Raw genomic sequence first — 26,047 nt, forward strand, 5'->3', positions numbered from 1 at the left:
AAGCATTGTATAGCCTTCATTCCTCAAAAGAATGATTGACGAGTTCCCTATCAAAAGCTACACTTTGATGCTGCGCTGATTTAGTGATTTGGGAACATCTTTAGGAGTGACCAGCTGTGAATATGTGTGCAACACGTCAATGAAATTGACTAGACTTTATAGCCTCCGCCGGTGACATCATCAGGATGTGCCGGTACATGGGCACACAATAGATGCTTTTGTCTACCATTCTGTGTGTTGTGCTTCTCAACCCTGTCAGAAACTTTCTATTTTCCTCTGTTAGGAGTTAGAATTTGTTAGGCAGTGCGCAGAAACTTTTCTTTAAAAAAAAAAAAAAAAAAGACTGATAAACAAAGCAAGCGGTGTGTGTTCCCGTGTTTATGCTCTATGGCTGCAACGAACACACACCAGATTTGTTTTGATCCAGCCGGTCCTTCTCGTGATCTTGAAGCGCGCTCTGGCACCTCTTCGGTTCATGAGGGGGACGCCAAATCTCTCGAGTCTGCAGACTTTGAGCTACCCACCTCTGAACGTTCCTCGCACGATAATAAAGTGGCTGAGGAATTGCTCGAGGTGGTTACTCGGGTGGTGGCCAGACTACAGCTAGACTGGCCACGTGAACAAGAGGCCCCCAAACGCTCCAAGTTGGAAGACAGATTTCTGTCTGGTGGCCAAAGGAAGGGAACGCTACATCAGTCCCTTCCTTTCTTTGTTGACCTCCATGACGAGTTTTCTCGTTCATGGAGGACACCTTATACTTCCCGTGTCTTCGTGCCTTCGACATATTCGACTATCATGGGTACTGAGGCATGGGGGTATTCAATGATGCCGTGGGTAGAAGAGACACTTGCGGGTCATCTCTCACCTGGCTCGGTATCATCTCTAAAAAGACCCACTCTTCCCACAAAGCCATGCAGGACCACCTCTACGCTTGTGGGCACAACTGTCTCCCGCTCGAATCGAGTCCATTCAGAACACCCTGAGCAAAGTCAGGCTAGGCCAAGGTTGCACTGTTCGTCAGTATCAACGAATACTAGGTCTCATGGCATCTGCATGTGATCCCTTTGTACCTTTTGCACATGAGACCGTTTCAGTTGTGGCTCAAAGCCAGGGGATTTCATCCAAGGGCCAGTCCCCTAAAGCTGATAAGGATTACGCGCCGCACGCTACGTACCCTTTTCTATGTGGTTCAGACCCCGGTTCCTCACTTTGGGTCCCACTCTAGGTGCGTCTTGCCGTCGCAAGCTGCTAATGCCTCCCTGACGTCCTGGGGAGTGGTCTTGAGTGGTCGTCCAGCTCAAGGGGAATGGGATGGTCATCAGCTTGATTGGCACATAAACTGTCTCTAGTTGATGGCTGTATTTAGTACTTCCTCCAGTATCTGAGAGGCTGCCATGTCTTGGTGAGGGTGGACAACACAGTGGTAGTCTCTTACATAAACCATCAAGGAGGTCTACGGTCACTCCAGCTGAACAGACTGGCACGGCAGATTCTCCTTTGGGCCCAGGGCAAGCGCCTGTCAATCAGAGCAGTTTATATCCCTGGATGCCTTAATGTGGGAGCAGATTTACTGTCCAGATAGAAAATACCGGCAGGGGAGTGGAAACTGATTTTACAGAGCAGAAGTGGACCGCTTCGCCTCCCAACAAACAGAGCAATGTCCCCTCTACTTCTCTCTGAGTCACCCAGCCCCCCTGGGTCTGGACGCGATGGCACATACATGGCCCAGAATGCGCCTATATGCGTTTCCTCCGGTTTCTCTGCTCCTGGGAGTCTTGGCCAGAGTTCGCCAGCAAGGGTCCTGCCTCTTACTAATGCACCGCGTTGGCAGAACAGGGTATGGTTCTCGGAGATAATGTCTCTCCTCGACGGCTCGCCTTGGGCAATTCCAGACAGGAGGGACCTTCTGTCTCAGGTGCAGGGGACAATATTGCATCCCCGGCCTGAGTTGTGGAACCTTTATGTTTGGCCCCTGAAGTGTACCAATTGAGGGACACCAGGCTTTCACCTGAAGTTATCGAGACCATTCTAAGTGCTAGGGCTCCCTCTACTAGAAGAAGTTATGCCAATAAATGGGGTGTCTTTGAAAGATGGTGCAGTGCACATAATGCAGATCCAGTTAACTGCCAGACTGCTTCAGTTCTGGACTTTCTGCAGGAAAAATTATCAGCAGGCACATGCCCCGCCACTCTCAGGGTTTATGTGGCTGCTCTGTCGGCTTGCCACACCTTGATTGACGGGATGCCACTGGGGAAACTTCCTCTGCTCGCTCGCTTCGTTCATGGAGCCATGTGATTAAGACCTCCTGCTAGGACCAGGATCCCTTCATGGGACTTAGCATTAGTCCTTGAGGGTCTGGTTGAGACCCCCTTTGAACCTCTAGAGTTAGCGTCTGATAAACTTCTGACTCTCAAGATGGTTTTTCTTATGGCGATTACTTCTCTAAAAAGAATTGGGGATTTGCAGGCTCTGTCTGTCTTGCTATCCTGCTTAGATTTTGCCCCAGGAATGGCTAAAGCAATATTGCACCCTCATGCTGACTACCTGACTAAAGTTCCTTTCTCGGCCGCACATCCGGTCACTCTTGAAGCCTTCTGTTCCCCGCCGTTTACAACGCCGGATCAGGAACGACTTCATGGACTGTGTCCAGTCTGTGCCCTTCAGGCTTATGTCCACTGCACTAGCCAGTGCCGTAAGTCAGGGCAACTATTTGTTTGTCATGGGGCCGTAACAAGGGGGCGGTCGCAACCAAGCAGACAATGTCGCATTGGGTAAGGGATGCTATTGCCTTGGCCTATGAGGTGCGCGGTCAAGCTTCGCCACTAGGGATCAGGGCTCACTCTACCAGAGCAGTCCCGGTGCCATGGGCGGGCATTGGGGGGCCTGGCCTGCCCTGTGAGTCACTAGTGCCCGCCCTGGACGATCCTGTCTCCCTTCATCAACTCTACGTCACGTCTCACGTCTCATTTCATCGCGATCTAACAAAGCTCTTTTATTATGGAGCATGCAGAATTCAGCACCGAACAAAAACTCCAACGTTTTGAGCAGTGAGTGGATTTTATCTGAAATGCATCTGATTGGCCATTGCGTTTTAGAAATCAACACATATGTCTGTGATTGGCTACATTGCACAACGCTGCAAAAACACATTATAATGAGAACATCTACTTATGCTTGCGTCTGTAAATCGTTATTTTGTTTAGATGTTCTTATTGCTTTTTGCAATAGATGAATAACAATGTATTAGTTTTTGGATGTTTTATTTAGATAGGGAGTCCCACGAATCGTTTTATTATCCCGCAACCCATTACCTCCCACGCCTGCACTCGACCATCAAATCTAGTCGTGAATGTTAGTAGTCCCGCGGGAGTCGACCAACCACCAGTCCTTGTTTGTTTGCACTTTTATTTATATTTTTTTATCAATAGGCTACTGTAACTTTCGTTACAAGTTGGTAAGTTGTCGTTTTGTATACATGATGAATAAACTCCTGAATAAAAATAAAAATGTGTTTGGTCTGATTTAAAAAATAATATTTTTAAATGGATTTGATTGGTTTGTCGATAGTGAGCGCTGGAATATTTGTTTGTGTCCTAAGCATAGTAGCGCTTAATAATGATTATTTATTTTTATTATTATTTTTTTTTAAACAACTATGCTGAGCTATTTCGTGTGACAGTTACCATGGATATACGGCATTTCTTTAATCAAAGACCACCAAAGTTGGCAGAAGAGAGCAGCGAGGTAAGGGGAGAAGACCCAGGGTGTAGCAGTTCACAAGAGGTCGATCCAACTCCCAACACTGCAGAGGCTAGCCATTCCAGCGATACTAGTTGGTCTAACGTTACTTGCCAAAGCCATAGCCAGCCTCAAGCAAGGGACGTCACGGCCACAGGTGGGTAAGGGATAAGCGGCTGCGGTGTTAAGCGAGTCATTGAGTCATTTGTTCAAACGATTCGTTCAAACAGCTGATTCATCAAGAATAAAGTAGTCGTTCATGAATGGGTCATTGAATCTTTGACTCAACCGATTCGTTTAAAACACTGAATCACGAAAACACGGTTGACTGTGAGATGCGTTCTTTTTCTGCTGGGATCTTTGTTTTAAAATAGAACAAAAAGTCAATATTGCATCTAAAATGTAAGTGACTTAATATGAATTACTTGTTTATTGAACTGTTGTGTTACATTTTCAATCGTGATGGTATTCAGCACTTGGTTGTATGGTGTTGCTTCATGTTATAAATATAAAAACTAACTTACACATTTTGAATTTTTTACCGCAGTATGCTAACTGAGTTTCGTGTGAGCTGCAGTTAGGCCTATTTGTTTCATCGAGAGGCTGCGCGAGCCTAAACAGCACAAATCTTTTGCGTCAGTTATGAATTTGTATTATCATTGTATCATACAAATTCAATTCATAATCGGTCATATCATTTAATGTTATTATGCAATTAGGGAATTAGGTTTATCTCAGTTGTGCCCCCCTGAAAAAAATGTAATGCCCGTCCGTGAATTTGTGTCTGGCGCCGGGTCTGTACCAGAGGGGTCGCCTCCTCTACAGCCTTGGCTAGAGGTGTCCCTCTGCAGCATGTTTGTAATGCGGCAGGCAGGTCCTCTCCGCACATATTCATAAGATTTTATAGTTGGATGTTCATGCCACTCCGGGCTCTTATGTCCTTGAGTCAACATCACAAGCTAATGTCTGAGACCTCTCGCGCTCTTGTGAGCACAACTACACAACCGTAAGGGATCCAGACATCCGCAGTGCAGTGGCGTGGGTATTCTCGTTCCCAAAGTGCTAAATACGCGCAGCATCAAAGTGAAGCTTTTGATAGGGACTGTCTCGGGTTACTTAACTGTAACCCCTATTCCCTGAAAAAGCGGAACGAGATGCTGCGCATCATTGCTGCACTGAGGATGCCCCAGGACTGCTCTTCAGACAAAATATCTGACAATGCACCTGTGGCGCATCTATTTATAACCCCTGTACCGGCACATCCTGATGATGTCACCGGCGAAGGCTATAAATTCTAGTCAATTTCATTGATATGTTGCACACATATTCACAGCTGGTCACTCCTAAAGACGTTCCCAAAGCACACTTTCAGGGAACTAGGGTTACAAAATCTGGCCGCCAGTGTATGATCAAGGAAAATTGGATTCTTCATGGCATGACCCCTTTAAAGCATACTGCAAAGTGTTCACTTAATAGTTTCAATTGCAAACAGCAGTATGCTACATTGTCACAACCTCACTACATGTTTAATTTACACGTCATCTCAGAAATAAAAGTGTGAAAATGTCTTAACTTTTCGAAGTCTGATATAATTTGTTATTTTGAAATTTGTATGCTGCAATATTTAAGAAAAATTGTATGCAAGTCAGTATGCAATAACGGTTCAAACATTGTTTTAAAGTCATTGCAAAAACTACTCTGCAAAGTGAATTTTATTCTGAGAAAAGCTCTGGCTTACTTTGTTTGCACATACATGATATTTAGCATGTAATAAACTGACATCAGATACGTTAAGTGTGACTAATTGTCCAAAACACATTTGGGACCACTGTATAGTTATATTATGAGAAACCTTTAATTGTTTAAGAATTGTCATTTTTAAAACCCAAAATAACCCAGCAACTTTAATGCATGTTGGCCATGCACAAATTTGGTGTATATTTATTTACAAATGGCCACTATATTTTCTTACCAGATGAAAAACTTTTTATTCTTGACAAAGTGTAACAGCCATCTCCCATAAGCGTTAACAGTAATAATAATAATGCAGCTTTGGCAACACAACCTGTATTTTACACAAACAAGTGTGCTATTGAAATATTTGGTCCATGAAAGACTTCAACTTCTGCTGACAGCACAAAAAGTTAACTTTATCAAATATTATAATATAATAGTACAAGTTATATAACATGTCACACAAAACCAGAAAAACAAAAATGCATGTTACGATTTTATATGGTAAAAGCATTTACATTTGGTATCCTGACATCATAATCTCAGATAACTCCCTTAAGCTTTAATGGCCCTTCTTACACAATCACCAGCATGCAAGCTTTTCTTATTTCCCAACGGACCAGCAAACATTTACACCATCTTAGGTGCATGAACGACTTTCATAAAGATGCTCTCAGGTGCACATGCTCTTCATCACTCCTCCTGGAGTATCAGTTATGCTGTATTAGTGGTTTTAATACAGGGTCGTTGTCTGGGCGTCTCTATACGTCAGGTTGAAACAACTTCTGCAGGTCACAGAGCGATCGCTCCAGTGTCAAGGCCAGTTTCTCTGCATTGGTTTCCTCACAGCAGTTGAATGCAGTGATGGAGAAGTGAACATGATCATGCTGTGGATTGTAGCACACTGCGTACCCATCCGGAACCAGCGGTCCAAAACACATCACACTGTCTGTATTGGTGGGCACCTGTGAGGAAGATGAATGAAAGAAGGGCAAAACAGTCAAAACTCTGTTGCGAGTCTTGAACGAAATTAACACCTTCTGCTAAATGCTTCATTATAAGAGATGTGTTAGTAACCTAAACAAAATCCTAAAAGGATATTCTTAGATAGTAATGGTTTCTCATTGAAGCAACTAGTACAGGGGTCCCCAAACTACAGCCATAGTATACAGCTTTGGAACAAATTAAGAGACCACTGCAAAATGATCAGTTTCTCTGGATTTACTATTCATAGGTATGTGTTTTGAGTGAATTAACATTTTTGTTTTATTCTATAAAGTACTGACAACATTATTCCCAAATCCAAATATTTGCAGAAAATGACAACGGGTAAAAAAAAAAAAAAAAAATGCAGTGCCTTCAAAGTTCATATTATCATATTCAAGTTCATATTTTTAAACAACACAATACAAATGTTTTAACGGAGTTTCGAAATCAATATTTGGTGGAATAACTCTGATTTTCAAATCACAGCTTTCATGTGTCTTGGCATGCTCTACCAGTCTCTCATTGCTGTTGGGTGACTTTATGCCACTCCTGGCGCAGGCTTCTTCTGTCAGTGGGTGAAGCAGCAGGGCAGGGCATAACAACATGAGATCAGTCTTTCACAATGCTGTGGTGGAATTTTGGCCCACTCTTCTTTGCAGAACTGCTTTAGTTAAGCCACATTGGAGGGTTTGAGCATGCATTGTCCGTTTAAGGTCCTGCCACAACATCTCTGTCGGGTTCAAGTCAGGACTTTGTCTAGGCCACTCCAAAACTTTAATTTAGCATCTTTTGAGCCATTCAGAGGTGGACTTACTCCTGTGCTTTGGATTATTGTCTTGCTGCATAATCCAGTTGCACTTGATTTTCAACTCAGAGACTGATGACCAGATGTTCTCCTTTAGGATTTTCTAGTGAAGAGAAGAATTCATGTATCCCTAAATTATTGCAAGTCACCCTGGCCCTGATGCAGCAAGGCATACTCTCACCATCACACTACTCAACCATGCTTGACTGTAGGCATGTTCTTTTAGTGGAATTCTGTGTTTGATTTATACCAGATGTAACAGGACACCTGTCTTCCTGACAGTTCCACTTTCAACACATCAGTTCACAGAACATTCTCCCAAAAATTGAGGATCATCAAAGTGTGTTTTGGAAAAATTCAAACAAGCCTTAAAGTTGTTCTGGGTTAGCAGTGGTTTTCGCCTCACCACACTTCCATGGATGCCAGTTTTGGCCAGTGCCTTTCTGATAGTGGATTTATGAACCGTGACCTTTATTGATGCCTGTAGATCCTTGGATGTTGTCCTTGGCTTTTTTGTGACCTTCTGGATGAGTAGTCGCTGTGCTCTTGGAAGAATTGTGGAAGGTCGGCCACTTCTGGGAAGGTTCACTACTGTGCCAAGTTTTTTCCTTTTGGAGATAATGGCTCTCACTGTGGTTCTTTGGAGTCCCAGAGCCTTTGAAATAGCATTGTACCCTTACCAAGACTAATGTATTTCAATCACCTTTTTCCACATCATTGAGCTTTGCATAGTGTGCTACTGGGTGAGACCTTTTAGCCATGTGTTGATTTGATTGAACAGTGCTGGCAGTAATCAGGTCTGGGTGTGTCTAGTCCAGCTGAACCCCATTATGAATGCAGTTTCATAGATTTGGGGATTTAGTAAGGGGCAAATACTTTTTTTTTTTTTTTTTTACACCGGCTCAGTTGGTATTGGATAACCTTTTTGCTTCAATAAATAACATTATCATTTAAAAACTGTATTTTGTCTTTTCTCAGATTGCCTTTGTTTTATGTTAGATTTTGTTCAAGTTTTTTTAAAACAACTTCGTATGAGATATACACAAACAGAAGAAATCCGGATGGGGCAAATACTTTACAGCACTGTAAAATGAACCCGTTTTTCTTGAAGTGCTGATGGTGGAAATCAGGAGCCTCCATCCCGTGCGTTCTCAAGTGCGCACATGATGCAGAAGCAGCTTGTGAGGTGAAGTTGTTCCGAGGGAAGTTGAATGACAATTGTTTGGGTGAAAAATGCTGACAGAGAATGCAGTGGATAGGACATTGGGGATGTCCTGTGGGAAGAATCACATCCCTGAACAAGAGGAAGCGGCGAGTCGTTTGTTCAATTCAACAAGAAAATGGGCCAAATAAATTATGAATACAATGGAGTGAAAAACAGATGATTACAAACACATCCAGACTTTATTGAAACTATTTTTTTTTTTTAGGCTAATATTGTCTTTTTTGTACAGCTTGATAAAAGTCATGCTCAGCTGTTCACAATATGATAGATATGCCTTTGTCATCTGTGGGGAAATGCTCATGATGCTTGAAATGGTCTGCAGTCTCCAATCATGATCTTTAACAATCATAACAGAACTGGTCATATCTACGATGTACAAAATGTACATTGTGTAATACTTAAGTGAGGGGCAGAGTCTTTTTTATTTTCAAGAATTGTTGTAAAGGCTGTATATCTTTATAAAGCGTTTTGTTAATAAGATGATGTATTAGTATAGAATTTATTAACACAGTCAACATACCTAAATATAAAAAAGTTATTCAAATCTTTTTTTTTATAGAAATGTTGAGCCCCTCAAGTCTAAAGGGATCCTGCTTTGCAGAAAATGAGTTTTTAGGTCCAATAATTTTAATATTAGTTCACCCCAAAATGATTCAATTCTCTCATGATTTACTTGCCTTTAAGCCATCCCAGATGTGTATGACTTTCCTTCTTCAGCAGAACTGAAGATTTTTATGAGCTGATTTCAAGCTCTGTCCATACAATGCATGTAAATGGGTGCCATCAGGCTGCTGTCTGTCTGACGGTACAAAAGGTATATTTAGACAGCATAAAATAATCCATAAGACTCCAGTCGATCAATTAATGTCTTCTATAGCAAAGCGATAATTAAAAAGTTTTTATCATTAAATTTTGCTTCTGGCCAGCGCTGTATTTCCGTTTGAAATGAATCTTGCGTGACGTTCGTTTCTGTTGTAAACAAATTGTGCACTTCCTACTTCTCACGTGATCATGCTAACATCACTGATTTTTTTTTTTAAGTTAGTGTTTATTATTAATTTATGTTTTACACAAACTTATCAATTCGCTTCAGAAGACATTAATTGATCAACTGGAGTCGTGTGGATTACTTTTATGCTGACTAAATGAAATGGTCTTATAAAATTCTTCACTTCGGTTCTGCTGAAGGATACACACATCTGGGATGGCTTAAAAGTAAAACATGAGAGGATTTCGATTTTTGGGTGAACTAACCCTTTTTGTTAAAACTGAAAAGGAAATCACTGTTCATTGAGTCATTAATACACTCAGCTAACTTCGAGAATTGGGAAATTTCATCAGGTCTGAAGAAAATATAAAGCAGAGCATCAACATAACAGTAAAAATTAATTCCATGTTTCCTGATAATGTCTCCTAGAGGAAGCAATTATAAGGAAAACAGCAGAAGACCTAATACCGACCACTGTGGCATGCCATGACCACGCACATCCACAGTTTTAACTACCCTTTTACGGTATTTTACATTTTAAATATACACATTTTGAAATTAATTATTTTTAGCCATTTCACCCACACCCAGCCCAAATGCTTGTGACTTGATCATAGAAAATGAAGGCAGTTCATGTCAACACAACTATCACCTGTCCCGTTCTGAGTTTCCAGTGAGTGGCCAGTCCATATGCGGTGTCCATGAAAATCCTGGGCACACTCAGTCCCTCTTCAATAGCTTGCAGTTTAAGACCCAGCAGATGACGGTCTACACCCTGCCCCAACAGTGCCTGAGTAATAGATAACATTCATTATACAGAGGTGACAACTGTGATCATCGTCAGCTGTTTCTGAAAGTCTTCTTTCAAAAACCAATGATGATACATTCATTGTGTGTTTTCATCTGTTTTGAGGCACCTCCTTGTTACGGTCTGCTCTCATTGTTTAGAAACAGCAGTCTGAATATTCTGCTAAACTGTACATAAATATCTCCTTTTGTGTACTACGGGAGAAAGAACATTTTATGGGTTTAGAACTCTAAACCCATAAAATAGTTTGACAAATTTTTATTTGACAAATTATCATCACAGGCTTTTCCCAGCATATTCAAACATTTCTTTTAAATAAAACCGTATTGCTTAGATTGACTAATGCACACAAGTCAGTGAGCAATAGACAACTTGCTCAAAGTATTATTTTACCAAACATTTGATCAAGGATATTTACTGCATTGTATTTTCTTTATAAAGTGTGTATGTAGCTGTAGTTTATTAAGTTATCACCTGCTCTGTGAGAACACTGTACGCATCAACAGCCTCTTTCAACAGCTGCATCTTTGCCTCTCTCTGAAACACGCACATACACACATTTAAATGATCTGTTATTGAAAAATGTGATGTAATTTGGTCTATACTCACGGTAACAGCGTCATCATCAAAGGCCTGTATGAATCGCAGCATTTGATTGGTTGGAGAACGGATGTAGTCTGTGCGTCCTCCTCTGAACATCCTCAGTGAGGCGATGTCACACGCTGTACACACTTCACTGTGCACTCTACACACAGGAACAAATACACAGATCTATTTTTGACTGTCAGCAGAGGTCAATGTTTAAGTAGATACACGTGGAGGCTGAAAGATCACGGTCATCTCATCTTTTTCAAATCTCGTGTTACTTGCTTTTATTGCTGAAACCTTTATTACATTAATGTTAACTGGCATTAAATTACTATGTTAACTATTGGTAAGATTTTTAGAAAGACCGCTTTACCTTAACAGTAGCCCAAGACAACACATAAATAGCTATTTGACTATAAATTAACAAAAAAATAAAAATAGTTCTCACAGTCTAGGTAACTTCAGATGACAAGACATTTAAGAGTTATTAGCTTTTGATGGAAGATTATGAAGAAAATTTATTCCATTTAACATCCACTGATAAACTGTGCACAATAAGATGAGGAAAGTGTATTAAAGCAAATGGTGTCAATTTTGATCACATGACCAGCTGAATACTACTCGCTTAATCTCAGTAACGGTCTTGTTATTTGGCACTTCTACTCTTAGATTAAATGAATCATGGCTGTTTATGAATAGTGAATTTCTACAATGGCATCTGTAACTGAAAACTGTTGATTTTGCTGCATCCACACCACTAGGTCCCTGTAAGTCCAAGACAACATATAAAAAAAAAAATATTGAGTGCACCTTTAAGCATCAATGATCCGCTTCAACTACAACACTTTGAGAATGCGGAAACTGATCGACAGCCAGAAAGTATGCGAGACCGTGGTCCACAAACACATTATTGTTTGCCATTTAGAGTCTAGAGTGGTCACAGAGATATCAAGATATTTCATGAATATCTTTCAGGGAGAAGGAACTAAAAAAAAATTAAATTGCCAAGAGCACCTTTACCTGAGAAAGATTAAAACAAACATTTTATTATTGTTATTGGATGATGTATAGTGGCACCTGTACCTGTAGTATGTCAGCTGTATGGCCACCTGGATGAAAGAGTTCGGACTCAGTTTGAGTTGTTTGGGGAACTCTTTCCCAAAACGCTGGAAGTTGAAACATTTGATGTCTAAATCGTTGATGAGACTGGGATAAGAATTTTGTAAGGGAAAAAAAGAGAGCTTGATACTGTTATCCAAATCAGTAAATATAACATGAGAATATTATTTACACTACCAGCTTGGACACAGTTGACTGAAAGCATGTTTCTCATGCTCTATAAACATTAATGATTAATTAAACTAAATATCAATTTTGCACATTTCTAAAAAGATTTGTATAGTGTATAGTGAGAGAATAACAGTCAACAAGGGTCCAACACACAAGGGAACCCCTTCAATTGTTGGTTGATTTGTACAGTAACACTCAGTCAAGAATATCTTACATGATGGAGGATCGCTTTTGCACTGATGTTTTTGGTCAAATTGAGAATGGATACCAAGGATGGCCGCAAAATATTTACATGCCCACAACAAATGATGTTTTTTTATAAAATCAATGGACAGCGTGAGTCTCTCACATGGCCTCCAAGTGAACTGACTCACTGAACATACAATTGATCGTTCGAGGAAGCTGGGCACCTGTTATGTTTCTTTTTGTGCTGGTTCGCCTGGTGGCTAGAGTTTGTTTTGTGGAGTATTTTATGAAGGACATTGTAATGATCAAGTCATCTGCAGCATTAATGAAACAGTCGGCTCACTGAACATTCATTTGACTGTCCGAGGAAATTATATTTTTTGTGCTGGTTCTGCTAGCGGCTGGAATTTGTTTTATGGATTATTTTCTGTTATGTAATTCGGTTTTACAAAATTTGTATAGAAGCACCGGACTTGAGCAATCCGATGGCAAAATTGTCACGAGGGCTCTCGTAGGCGTGCGTGGACTTTTTTGATTTTAGAGGGATGGACACCGTTTTTCCGTTGGCGTTTTTCTTTCATTTTTTTTGTTCCAGGGGATGTTCGGGGTTTGACTTTCTGAGTTTCCAGTGAGTGGCCAGTCCATATGCGGTGTCCATGAAAATCCTGGGCACACTCAGTCCCTCTTCAATAGCTTGCAGTTTAAGACCCAGCAGATGACAGTCTACACCCTGCCCCAACAGTGCCTGAGCAATAGATAACATTCATTATACAGAGGTGACAACTGTGATCATCGTCAGCTGTCTGAAAGTCTTCTTTCAAAAACCAATGATGATACATTCATTGTGTGTTTTCATCTGTTTTGAGGCACCTGTTGTTGCACTAATGGGGAATGTGTTCTTAATAATTATATTTTTGACATACAATATATTTTTTCGGATGTGTCAAAATGTTAATGAGTGGATTGTCTCTCTCCACGTGGAATGTGAAAGGGTTGGGGCACCCCATAAAAAGGCGATTTATTTTCTTAAACGTAAGAAATATGATAGCGTTTCTTCAAAAAACGCATCTTTCACCACAGGAAGCTGAAAAATTTGGGAAAATATGGGGTGGACATGTTTTCTTCAGTGCTGGATTAAGTAAGAGCAGTCATAATATATTAAGTAAGCATCTACAATTCAAATGTCTCAAACAGATTAAAGATACATTATTGTTTTAGCAGGAATTCAGGGGCAAAGTTTGATTTTTGTCTAATATTTACACACCTAACATTGATGATCAGGGCTTTATTGATCTTGAAGGGATGTTGCAAGTCACTGGCAACTCTCATGATATAATATTGGGAGGAGACTTAAATCTTTTAATAGATTCAGTCCTTGATCATACTGAAGAAAAAGTGTGTAAGCCCCAAAAGCAACATTGACGCTTCACAGGATGTGTAAAAATCTTGGTCTTACAGATATTTGGAGACTTTTAAACTCATCTAGAAGGGACTTAAAGTCCCTCATTTCATCTGTTGTTGATTGCTCAATTGGAAACTTCTTAGTCTCAGATCACACCCTGGTGAGTTTAGAGGTGTTGCCACATATGGAGAAAAAGAAAATCATATAGTTGTTGCTTTAATGTATCCCTTTTGCAAAATCCTGAATTCCATTTGAAGACTAACTGGTCCTCAGTATCCTCTGTGGGCGTGGCTCGGGAGGCACTTGGTGTTTTTTTTTTAGGGGTCGGACAATTCCTCATTCACCAAAAAACTTGTGGAGTTGGAAGAGAATATTAAAAGAACGGAGACAGATGTTATCTGATGACCTCAGAGAACTGACCCGATTGAAATACAGATATAATTCTATTTTGTCACGGAAGATGGAGTTTTGGTTATTTAGGGCAAGACAGTCATACTTTGAGTCGGGGGACAAAGCAGGGAAGCTTTTGGCTAGATATATAATGCAGAGTCTTTTTCTACCATTTTCTCAGTGAAATCTGCGGATGATTAAATATTTACCTCGGCCATTGATATTAATAATGCTTTTAAAGAATTCTATCTTGATATTTATAGTTCCACATCTTTGTCCACCAATGAAGATATTTTTGGAAACCATTAGAACTCCCTAAACCAGGGGTTGGGAAAGTTTTATCACTAAGGAGACAATTTTTTAATTTTTGGTTGATTAATTTTTTCGCAAGAGCCATACCACAAACTAATAATTTACTATTTTTCAATAAAATACAATGTTTATATTGCCCATAGACTAATAAAAAACAACCAGATATGCAAATATTAATAGGTAACATGTTGCAATATGGAATTGAGTACACGTGTTTGTGCGGCTCTACAGTGAGAGTATTTCACTCGCATTTGCCCCTAAAAATAGATATGTGCGAACTGGAAAAATTATTTGAGCACAGTGTGCGATTAAAGATTACAAATGTACATTTGGCCAGCGGTGGCCCTGTCTATTATGCTGTTCATACTGTATTCGTTTTGAATGTTTTGATTTATATGCACTTTGTTTATATAAAGTTATACTTTAAATGCAAATGTTTAATAGCATTATTTTTCATAACAAATCAATGCATTTTTAAATACATTGTGGTTAAGGAAGAGTATAATTTCATTTAATAATTTAATTAGAATTTTAACACCAACTATAGTCAAACTATCGCTAACTAACTGATATACTTTGATTCTAGTAGACATGGGTGAATGTGTGATTTGGGTGGTATGTGCTGTTCCACAGATGTGTGTCCCCTACACGCGCACACACTCATACACGCAGTATAAATATGTAATAAATTGTTTGTTAATAAACTCTGTATACATATTTTCATTTAGGAGCCCATGTACTCCTTGGGAAAAAAGTTAGCGTAGAGCCCTGATAAAATTACTTAATTTTACTTCCCTTTTGGGCTGGGCGATATGTAAAAAAAAACATTTTAATGATAATCGCATTTAAAATATCAATATCCGATTATATGGTCAATACCCAAGTTTGGTGAATATTTTTGCTTTAGAAATTAATTTATTGAAACATGAAAAACTTGAACAAAAAACATTTCTAAATTCAAATTGCACTTTAAACAAAACAAAAAAGCAATACAAATAAAGTAATAAAAAAATCTTATATATAACCACCTCCCCAAATCCAAACATTTACCATCACACAAGTATCAGTATGTGGCAACAGTTGCAAATTACTAGCATACAACTTAAGAACTAAAGACAATTATACATGTAATGATAAGTATATTAATCCTCATAATAAATAAGCCTAAAACATTCTTGTGTTCCCAAAAAATTTGTGTTCTTATTGAATGTGTTTGTATTCCGTTTGTCATATTTATGCTGCCTAAAGAAAAGAAAACAGAACTCAATTTTAGGTCCAAGGTGAACTCTTGACACCTACGTGTCTTGTATTACCTTATGATTTAACTACTTTCATCTTTATTTAATACAAAGATACCTGTATATATTACTGACCCTACAATGTGTAAGAGCATACTAAACTCGCAGTACCTCAAGAGATGATCGGAAATATTTTGCTACATTCTCATAGATTACATTATTCTTGCAAAAAGTTTTCAGTTGAATGAAACAGAGAAAAAGGAGTGATAACTCTTTACATGCGCTCGCTCCACAAGACCGTTACATGCCTCTGAACAGTGAATCAGACACAAAGATTGATGGCTTTTCTTTTGTCTGTTCTTAAAAATATAATAGTGTGTTTCTTCAAACACATCAGCATTTCTTGTCATGTCACTCAGAGACACCTTTTGCAGGTAGATGAGCAAAATTACTTGTGCATGAAAAACATTTGGACGAGGAGCTCGCTAACTGGAATGAGTCTTGTCGCATTTTGCGGGTGCTATATCACACCCTGGTTGCACATAAAAAATAACGAACGTTCATAAAATCACTCATAGAAAATGTTCTGGGAAACAAGTCCCAGAACTCTATGAATGTTTGTGTGTTGGAGAAACGCTTTCATTGCACTCAGAGCTCACTGCACACGCATCAAATCAGATTTTCTTTCATCTGTTCTTCAAAATATAATCACGTTTCGTCAAACGCACATCTTTGTGTCCTTTCAAGTCTTTCAGGTCGCCTTCCACAGTGGCTGGAACATCAGCAAAATATTTGGAATGGAAAATCCATAGGAGCCATAGGTCCCCGACCCCTGCCATGAACTGACGACTGAGCACAAAAATTCTCTTGATTCTGAGATAACCTTGGAGGAGCTTGCTGAGGTAATTAAGGCCTTACCAACAGGAAAGGCTATGGGGCCAGATGGCTTTGCCACTGAATTTTTTAGATCTTATGTTACAGAACTGGCTCTACTTTTGTTAGAAGTTTATACGGAATCACTAAAGAATGGAAAGCTTCTGCCAACCATGACACAAGCCCGGATCAGTCTGATTTTTAAAAAGGACAAAGATCCAAGCGAGTGTAAGAGTTACCATCCAACTTCCCTGATCCAGCTAGACATTAAAATTGTCAAAAATTTTGGCTAACCGATTAAGTTATGACATCTCTTATACATATATATCAGGTGGGGTTTATTCGGGTTCCGCAGCTCTTCTGATAACATTAGGCGTTTCATCATATTCATGTGGTCAGTGGCGATTGAGCTGACTCCGGTCGCTGCCATCTCACTTGACGCTGAAAAAGCATTTGATGAGTCAAATAATGAAAAACCCCAAAATCAGTATCTCAGAAAATTTGAATATTGTGAAAAGGTTCAATATTGAAGACACCGGGTGCCACACTCTAATCAGCTAATTAACTCAAAACACCTGCAAAGGCCTTTAAATGGTCTCTCAGTCTAGTTATGTAGGCTACACAATCATGGGGAAGACTGCTGACTTGACAGCTGTCCAAAAGACGACCAAAGACGACCAAGACACAAAAGGTCATTGCTAAAGAGGCTGGCTGTTCACAGAGCTCTGTGTCCAAGCACATTAATAGAGAGGCGAAGGGAAGGAAAATATGTGGTAGAAAAAAAGTGTACAAGCAACAGGGATAACCGCACCCTGGAGAGGATTGTGAAACAAAACCCATTCAAAAATGTGGGGGAGATTCACAAAGAGTGGACAGCAGCTGGAGTCAGTGCTTCAAGAACCACCACGTACAGATGTATGCAAGACATGGGTTTCAGCTCTCGCATTCCTTGTGTCAAGCCGCTCTTGAACAAGACACAGCGTCAGAACACAAAAAGGACTGGACTGCTGCTAAGTGGTCCAAAGTTATGTTCTCTGATGAAAGTAAATTTTTCATTTCCTTTGGAAATCAAGGTCCCAGAGTCTTGAGAAAGAGAGGAGAGGCACAGAATCCACGTTGCTTGAAGTCCAGTGTAAAGTTTCCACAGTCAGTCATGGTTTGGGGTGCCATGTCATCTGCTGGTGTTGGTCCACTGTGTTTTCTGAGGTCCAAGGTCTACGCAGCCATCTACCAGGAACTTTTAGAGCACTTCATGCTTCCTGCTGCTGACCAACTTTATGGAGATGCAGATTTCATTTTCCAACAGGACTTTGCACCTGCACACAGTGTCAAAGCTACCAGTACCTGGTTTAAGGACCATGGTATCCCTGTTCTTAATTGGCCAGGAAACTCACCTGACCTTAACCCTATAGAAAATCTATGGGGTATTGTGAAGAGGAAGATGCGATATGCCAGACCCAACAATGCAGAAGAGCTGAAGGCCACTATCAGAGCAACCTGGGCTCTCATAACACCAGAGCAGTGCCACCGACTGATCGACTCCATGCCACGCCGCATTGCTGCAGTAATTCAGGCAAAAGGAGCCCCAACTAAGTATTGAGTGCTGTACATGCTCATACTTTTCAGTTGGCCAACATTTCTAAAAATCCTTTTTTTGTATTGGTCTTAAGTAATATTCAAATTTTCAGAGATACTGAATTTGGGATTTTCATTAGTTGACAGTTTTAAACATCACAATTAAATGAAATAAACATTTGAAATATAGCAGTCTGTGTGTAATGAATGAATATAATATCCAAGTTTCACTTTTTGAATGGAATTACTGAAATAAATCAACTTTTTGATGATATTCTAATTATATGACCAGCACCTGTATGCCTTGCCTCCACAGAATTATAAATTCCTTTTCTAAATTCTCAGGATACAGAGTCAATTGGTCTAAATCCAAAGATTTGGCTCTGACGGCGTACTGCCCAGTAACAGCTTTTCGGCTGGGCACATTCCAGTGGCCCAAGCAGGGCATTAAATATTTGGGCATTTTATTCCCAGCAATTATGTGTGATTTGGTTAATTCAACTACCTGCTACAATCTCTCCCTGTAGATGTTCCCCTCTCTTATTTCAAGCAATTTGATAGCATAGGGAAGAACTTCATCTGAAACAGTAAGCACCCCAGATTACATTTTAATAATTTACATAGACCAATTGACAAAAGGTGGGCTAGGCCTACCCAAGATTTTATTATTATGCATTCGGTCTCAGACATTTGGCTCATTAGTGACTTCCACCTGAGAAAGCACCTCCCTGGTTTGGCACTGAACAGGAATTTCTTGCCCCTATTTTGCCACTGTAAAGTCTTTCTATTAAACTATCGGAGAAGTTTACATTTATGTATTTGGCAGAGGCATTTATCTAAAGCGACTTAGTGCCCTCATTACAGGGACAATCCCCCCCGGAGCAACCTGGAGTTAAAGAGCAACATGCAGGTTGAATTTATAACTGAATTAATACTTTATATTGTCTGCAGAGATCTTTTAAAAACACATATGTAGAAATTACTAATGAAATCTCATTTGATGTAGAGATTTTGATGAAAATGTGCTAGGCTCTGGAATACGCCTTTCCCGCTATAGCAACGCGTCATATGACGTAGGGCTGAGGCAAACAAAAGAGCTCATGGTCAGCTCTCTATTGTTGGGTGTTGATGTAGTTAGAGCAGTAGTGAGAGACAGAAAGTTTTAGATCGAGTTTTAGAGAAGCCATAATGGTAAATTATTGTGTTTGTGCTGGTTGCACGAATTCCAGCCTGTCAGGACATCGTGTCCATCATTTTCCTTCTAGGAAAAACAAGGCTTTTCGGTCTTGGGTGCGTTTTGTGCAGGTGAAGAGAGCAGACTTCACTGCCGCGTCTGTTACCACACACTCGGTCGTTTGTGGCGCACATTTCACTCTGGAGAATTATCGACCTGGAGATTTGTTGGGAGTCTCGGATGGGATTTCGGAGTAAGGACCACGTGAGGCTGATTACTGATGCTGTTCCCTCGGTGCACTTGATGGTATCAAGTCCACCGTCAAAGTTTACACCGGATTTTGGCACGGGCTGGACTCTAGGACCAAGTGCTAACGTTAGCAGACATTCTGTGCAACGAAAACGAGGACTTAGCAGAGTAAGTCTTACTTTTAATTATTTTAACTCTTAATTTGTGTAATTTCGTAATAATAATAGTATAATATTTTTATATAATATATTTTTTATAATATTAAATATTTAATATTTATTTAGTATAATAATACAGAGAGAGGGAGAGAGACTGAGCTTTAGGACAGGTTGTCGTAACGTAATTGTCTGCCTTCTGAAATGAATTTAGTAGTTTGCACAATGCTATAGCTATTGGCAGGAAGCTAGCCCAACTTTCCCGTTTCCCCCGCATTTCAATTCAAACTGTTCTCCCGCCACCCTCCCGTCTGATTTTGTATCCCCGTAGGCTAACGTTATACTCTCCAGTAAATTGCAAAACCACACCGGAGAACTCAGTTTCTTCATTCGCATCCATTGTAACCTGAGCTTGAACTTGACCAGACTCCCTCACCCATCGTCACTTCCGGTTAGTGCTTTATAGATGCGGAAGTTATTTTATCACAATTTATCTCAAAATATCGTTAATGGCTAAATATATATTACTCCAGTTCAGAAAATCTAGTTGTTTTATCATCAACATACACTATGCTATATAGGGGTGTCCAACCTGCATGTTGCTCATTAAGTGCCTTGCTCAAGGACACAATGGTGGTGGCTGTGAGGATCGAACCAGCAACCTTCTGCTTAACAGTTCAGTGCTTTAGCCCACTACACCACCACAGAAGCTAAGTCACACCTCGTTATTTCAAATTTGAACGAGGTATGGACAAAAGTGTCCAGTGTGTTTAACTCATTTATTTAAATGTTGCCTCGAGCATATGGCTAAACCCAAAATTACGTATTAATAAGTCCCCTTTCTGCTGGTCAGAGTGGATTGTGAGGGAGGTTATTACGCTCGGTGACCTATATGACAGTGGAGTGTTGAGATTGTTAGAAAATTTGGTCCAACATTTCAGGAAGGTGTATGTACATTTCTAACTTCAACTGTAGATAGTTCACCGATTTTGACATCATTTAGACCTGTATTTAGCACTGACCAGATTTTTGTCAACTCTCGTAATACATTCACGGCTGCATTTACATTAATATAGCGTCAAGAGGGGCATTTTGACCAAGAAGTGCATTTGACTGTTCATGCACAGCTGCATTCACAACAAGACATGAGGGCTCTATAGAGCAAGTGCAGACATCTGTATGTGAGTGTTTTAAAGCAGCTTGCTGTTGTGGCGGGGGTACCGAATGGAGTCAGTACTCAGTATTGCTGGTACTTTTAACGTCGGTGGGTATTCAAATATTAAACTGAGCAGAGATTCCAGGGCACCCTTCACCAGTCATCACAGAACCAAGTTTTGGAACCATTGATACATGCTACAAATACCAAAACTTAATGTAAGCACTAGATTTAGTGCATTTACTAGATGAAATTGAATGGGATTTTGTTAAATTTGGACTCTTGTTGCCTCCATGTCTATGCCCTTCACAGTAAGCAAAGACTAAGAAAACCTAAAGATTCAATACATTTGTAAAAAAAACTATATCATGATGAGTATCGTCCTCTATTTTAAAATGATGCGTACTGTGAAAAGCAGTATAATCAATCATAGAGAATGAGGGGTGTGTCCAAACTTTTGACCGGTAGTGTATATAAATGGTACTGGCAGACAGATGGACTCACATATCCAGGTTTTGTTTTGCCATTTCTATATCCCATTTGATCTCAGAGTTAATGTAGAAGTAAAGTTTCTTCGGCATGGCCAGAGGAATTAAAGGAGCTCTAACTCGTTCCGGTTTCTTACTGACAGAGAAAAACATCAATAGCAATTATTACAACACAAGTCATGTGACTTGAAAATTCAGTGCACTCCCGAGAATGTATGTGTAGACATGTCCCGTTGCAGTTATTTAAATGGAGCATGCGTTTGTACATACCAGTATTGAAGTACATGATCTAGTAGTGTAGATATAGGAGGACCCTCAGCGGTCGCATGTTCGTACAACAGACCCCAAGAACCGTCCTCACCCACAACAAACTGAATATACAGAGTTAAACAGAGTCTATCAGGTCAGAAATAAAACTTGCCAGCCGAGATGCATTTTAAGACAGATCAGGTATCTCTGTGTCATACGAGTCACCTGCAGCGTCTTGTCAAACCAGCGATTTCCACTGTTAGAATAAGTCCCACCCCCATGCAAGATCTGTGCTGCCATTCGACTGGAATACCTGTCAATCATAGTTCCCAGCACATTTAACTATTGTCGAAAACATTAACGGAACACAACACTTAGTTTTAGTAACTGTTAATATCATCCATAAAGTGTCTAAACTCTTACTTCTCATCAGAAATTCTCATAACTGGCGAGTCCAGACACAGTGTGAAGATCGATTTCTCTATCAGTCTCACAGACTCTTTATTGATTTTATCTGAAGACACAGAAAAGGAATACGAGTGTAAATCAAGTTTGAAACCAATGACAGAGAAACTACTGTATGCTAAAATAAATAAATAAACACCAAAGAGTGAGATGTGATGAGCCAAAGTGTACAGCAGGGCAAACACCTATATATTGCTCTTGTGGATCACTATTGCTAAAGGATCATTAAAACACAAATCTTTTCTGGTGCTGCAATAAATTCAACATGAGATCAAAATTCACTCAATTTATTTTATTAATACACACTTCAAGTCAAATTGTGAATGATTCGGTCCAGATTATTCGAAAATTCATCACCAAGGCCACTTAAGTTTCAATAACTTAATTGAAACTTAAGTGCTTAGGGTGCTAGCAGTGTATTAAGAAGGGAGTAGTCATTCACAATTGACTGCAAACTCTGTTATTAACCCTTAGATAATGTTTGTTAAAGGCCAACGCATTTACTGTTCGAATTGTAATCATACATGAAATAGATTTTTTATAGAGGAAATTAATGTCAATAAATTCTTTATATTAAAGGGCACCTATTATGCCCCTTTTCACAAGATGTAATTTAAATATTTGATGTCCCCAGAATGCATCTGTAAACTTTCAGCTCAAAATACCCTACAGATCATTTATTATACAATGTTGAAAATGCCAATTTTTGGGTGGGAATAAAAATGAGCTGTTTTTGTGTGTTTTTAAATGAAAATGAGCTGGTCCTCCCCACCCCATATCCAGAATATTGCAGAGTTTACATCTCTGCTTCGGATAACTAGACATCATAAGCAATATGACTGACAGTGAAAATAGTGGTGTTCAGCCCTATATGTTTGAACTGGAGTCAGACACTGATGAGAGAGAGACTGATTCTCAAAGATTTGTGTCCATACAGATGACTTTGCAATGGCAAACTTACTATTTTCTTGCAAGCATCAAAATTCAAATCTCCGACACGAAAAGCAAAAATGTGGTGTCAAACTTTGATCTGTATATGCATGTGTGTGTGCTGCATTGTGGCAAAAAAAAACCCTCTGCATTATAGACTCACAAATTAATTTCTTTGTGTGCGTGTGTTTCACATTATGGCTGATTGGCTGATTTTGTTTGATAAATAAAAAATTAATTTCCTATGGGGGTCAAATTTGCCCCTGAACAGTAAGTGTCACTTTTTTTTTTGCAACCACTTTGACTCATCAAATCAAGTCCAGTTTCTTTGTGTATTCAGATGGAAAGTGGAGGAAACGTCACTAAGCCTTGAACTGCTCCGGAGAAAAACTTAAAAGGGGTAAAGAATTAGCCCAACAGTAACTATCAATATTCAATAGACGTACCTTTGAGCAGGCGGGTGTATGCCTGACCCCACGTGTGGCGATGCTCGCTGGTCAAAATTCCCATTGGCTCCTTATCAGTTTTCCAAGATTGGGAGCGAATCCGCAAGAGCTGAGCATGAATCTGACTCTCGGTCAACGGCGTTCCATCACTGTTATACACATCCAGCTGGAAAAACTACACACACACACAAAAATGTATGATGCACATCACTTCTGGCTTTATTTCAGGAACTATATACTTTCTATCAGGGTTTGTGACTGCTTTATGAATCTGAAGATCAAGAAACAGACAGTTGGATGATCTTTCAGAAACTCTTTAAAAGGCAGGCGTACACGGTGCGATTTTTGTCTGTTATGCAAGCTCCCGACGTTTTCTTCCAGTCGGGAGAGATCAATTGGAAATAGTCGGTGCTCCTGTGGTCGCAGATCGCATCATTTGAGAGGAATTACGAGAGAAGCAGAGCGGTTTACGAGCAGCATACAAACCTCCCGATAAGTTTTAAAACCGTCTAAAAAGGTGGCCTCTGTCGGCTTGAATTTGTGAGGTGTGTGCAGTTCAACGAGCAGATTTGGCGATCTACCTGAAGTTGCCTAATCAGGAGAAGGTATTACAACTCACGCGATCAATGAAAACTTGTGTTAATGAAGCTTTTACACATTGAGACAATGGTTGTGTTCAAACTGTGTTTTCCCATATTATTCTCGATCACATCACCGTTTCACAGATTCTACCAAAATTATTTTACTATTTTTATTTGTCATACCTGCATTCGTTTCAGATCTAGGGCTTAATTTGGGGGTGTAGCATCTGTTATTATTGTATATGCACACGATAATGGATATGTGATAGATTTGTTTTAACTCCTTAAGCGTGTGTATGGTGAAACCAAGGACTTCTAGAATGAAAGCTCTACCTGTCAATCAACCGCCTATAAAGCGCATTTACATGGACAAGACCTCACGGACCTTCTTCAGAATGTCTACTATTAACATGCAAACAGTGACAAAGATGAGAATGATCTAATGCTAAATAGTTCAGGTAGCCTACTCCATTATATAACATAAATAACTCAAACTTCTGCACTAAACATCATGTATTTAATTTAATTTAAGTGCAAACAAGTATAAACAGAAATGGTGCATGAATTTTCCACTCTTTTTAATCTTGCACATTTTGTGCACTTTATCATCATGCATCAACTGGCAGCAGCAACAAACTGATGTTATGAACAAAAATTCTGTAGATAATGTGGAGTGGTGTAATGATAAGAGTATTCAGAAAGTAATTTAGACCTCTTCATTTTTTTCACACTTTGTTGCAGCCTTATGCCAAAATGCCTTGGATTATTTTTTCCTCACATCTGCACCCCACAATGACAAAGCAAAAAACAGATTTCTGATAACTTTGCAAATTTATTAAAAATAACAAATACAAATTTCACACTGACATAAGCATACAGACCCTTAAATCAGTACTTAGTTGAAGCACCTTTGGCAGCGAATACAGCCTCAAATCTTTTTGGGGTATGATGCGACAAGCTTGGCACACCTGGATTTGGGGATTTTCTGCCATTCACCTCCGCAGATCCTCTCAAGCTCTGTTAGGTTGGATAGGGACCGTCGGTGGACAGCCATTTTCAGGTCTCTCCATCTCCAGAGATGATTGGGTTTAGGTCCAGGCTCTGGCTGGGCTAATCAAGGACATTCACAGAGTTGTCCTGAAGTCACTCTTGCGTTGTCTTGGCTGTGTGCTTAGGGTCATTGTCCTGTTGGAATGTGAATTTTCAGCACAGTCTGAGATTCTGAGCGATCTGGACCAGGTTTGCATTAAGGATATCTCAGTATTTTGCTGCATTCAGCTTTCCTTCAACCCTGACCATTCCCCCAGACCCTGCTGTTGAAATATACGTCCACACATTATGATGCTACCAACACCATGCTTCACTGTTGTGATGGTATTGCTCAGGTGATCAGCGGTGCCTGGTTTCCTTCAGACATGTCGTTTGGAATTGAGGGCAAACAGTTCAATCTTCATTTCATCAGACCAGATAATCTTGTTTCTCAGAGACAGAGTCCTTTAGGTGCTTTTTTGCCAATTCCAGGGCAGGCTTTCGTGTGTCTTTCACTGAGGAGAGGCTTCCATCTGGCCAATCTGCCATAAAGCCCAGATCAGTGGAGTGTTGCAGTGATGGTTGTTGTTCTGCAAGTTTCTCCCATCTCAACACATGATCTCTGGAGCTCAACCAATGTAACCATCGGGTTCTTGGTCACCTCTTTAATAAGGCCATTCTCCCCCGATTGCAGAGTTTGGCTCTATAGCCAGCTCTTGGAAGAGTCCTGGCTGTTCCAAACTTTGATTTAAGAATTATGGAGGCCACTCTGCTCTTGAGAACCTTTAATGCAGCAGAATTTTTTTGTAGCCTTCCCCAGATCTGTGCCTTAACACAATCCTGTCTCTGAGCACTGCAGGCAGTTCCTTTGACCTCATGGCTTGGTTTTTGACCTGATATGCATGTTCAGCTGCGAGACCTTATTTAGACAGGTGTGTGCCTTTCCAAATCATGTTCATTCAATTGATTTTGCCACAGGTGGTCTC

The 26,047-nt window shown here is 40.0% G+C and overlaps 1 protein-coding gene across 1 annotated transcript in view; it reads right to left on the reverse strand.

Moving 5' to 3' along the window:
• Positions 1-5,441: 5,441 nt before the first annotated feature.
• Positions 5,442-26,047, reverse strand: part of cratb (carnitine O-acetyltransferase b) — a 34,016-nt gene continuing 13,410 nt past the window's right edge. The window contains exons 6-15 of the mRNA XM_052135534.1: positions 23,452-23,626; positions 22,034-22,124; positions 21,836-21,923; positions 21,632-21,732; positions 21,378-21,497; positions 11,957-12,079; positions 10,895-11,030; positions 10,760-10,822; positions 10,130-10,267; positions 5,442-6,437 (exon numbers count right to left, since the gene is read on the reverse strand). Coding sequence (XP_051991494.1) covers positions 6,234-6,437; positions 10,130-10,267; positions 10,760-10,822; positions 10,895-11,030; positions 11,957-12,079; positions 21,378-21,497; positions 21,632-21,732; positions 21,836-21,923; positions 22,034-22,124; positions 23,452-23,626 — 1,239 coding nt within the window. The 3' untranslated portion in view covers positions 5,442-6,233. The remainder of the gene's footprint in view (positions 6,438-10,129; positions 10,268-10,759; positions 10,823-10,894; positions 11,031-11,956; positions 12,080-21,377; positions 21,498-21,631; positions 21,733-21,835; positions 21,924-22,033; positions 22,125-23,451; positions 23,627-26,047) is intronic.

This window comes from Xyrauchen texanus, chromosome 10, assembly GCF_025860055.1.
Source record: "Xyrauchen texanus isolate HMW12.3.18 chromosome 10, RBS_HiC_50CHRs, whole genome shotgun sequence".
In the NCBI taxonomy this organism is placed as follows: Eukaryota; Metazoa; Chordata; class Actinopteri; order Cypriniformes; family Catostomidae; genus Xyrauchen; species Xyrauchen texanus.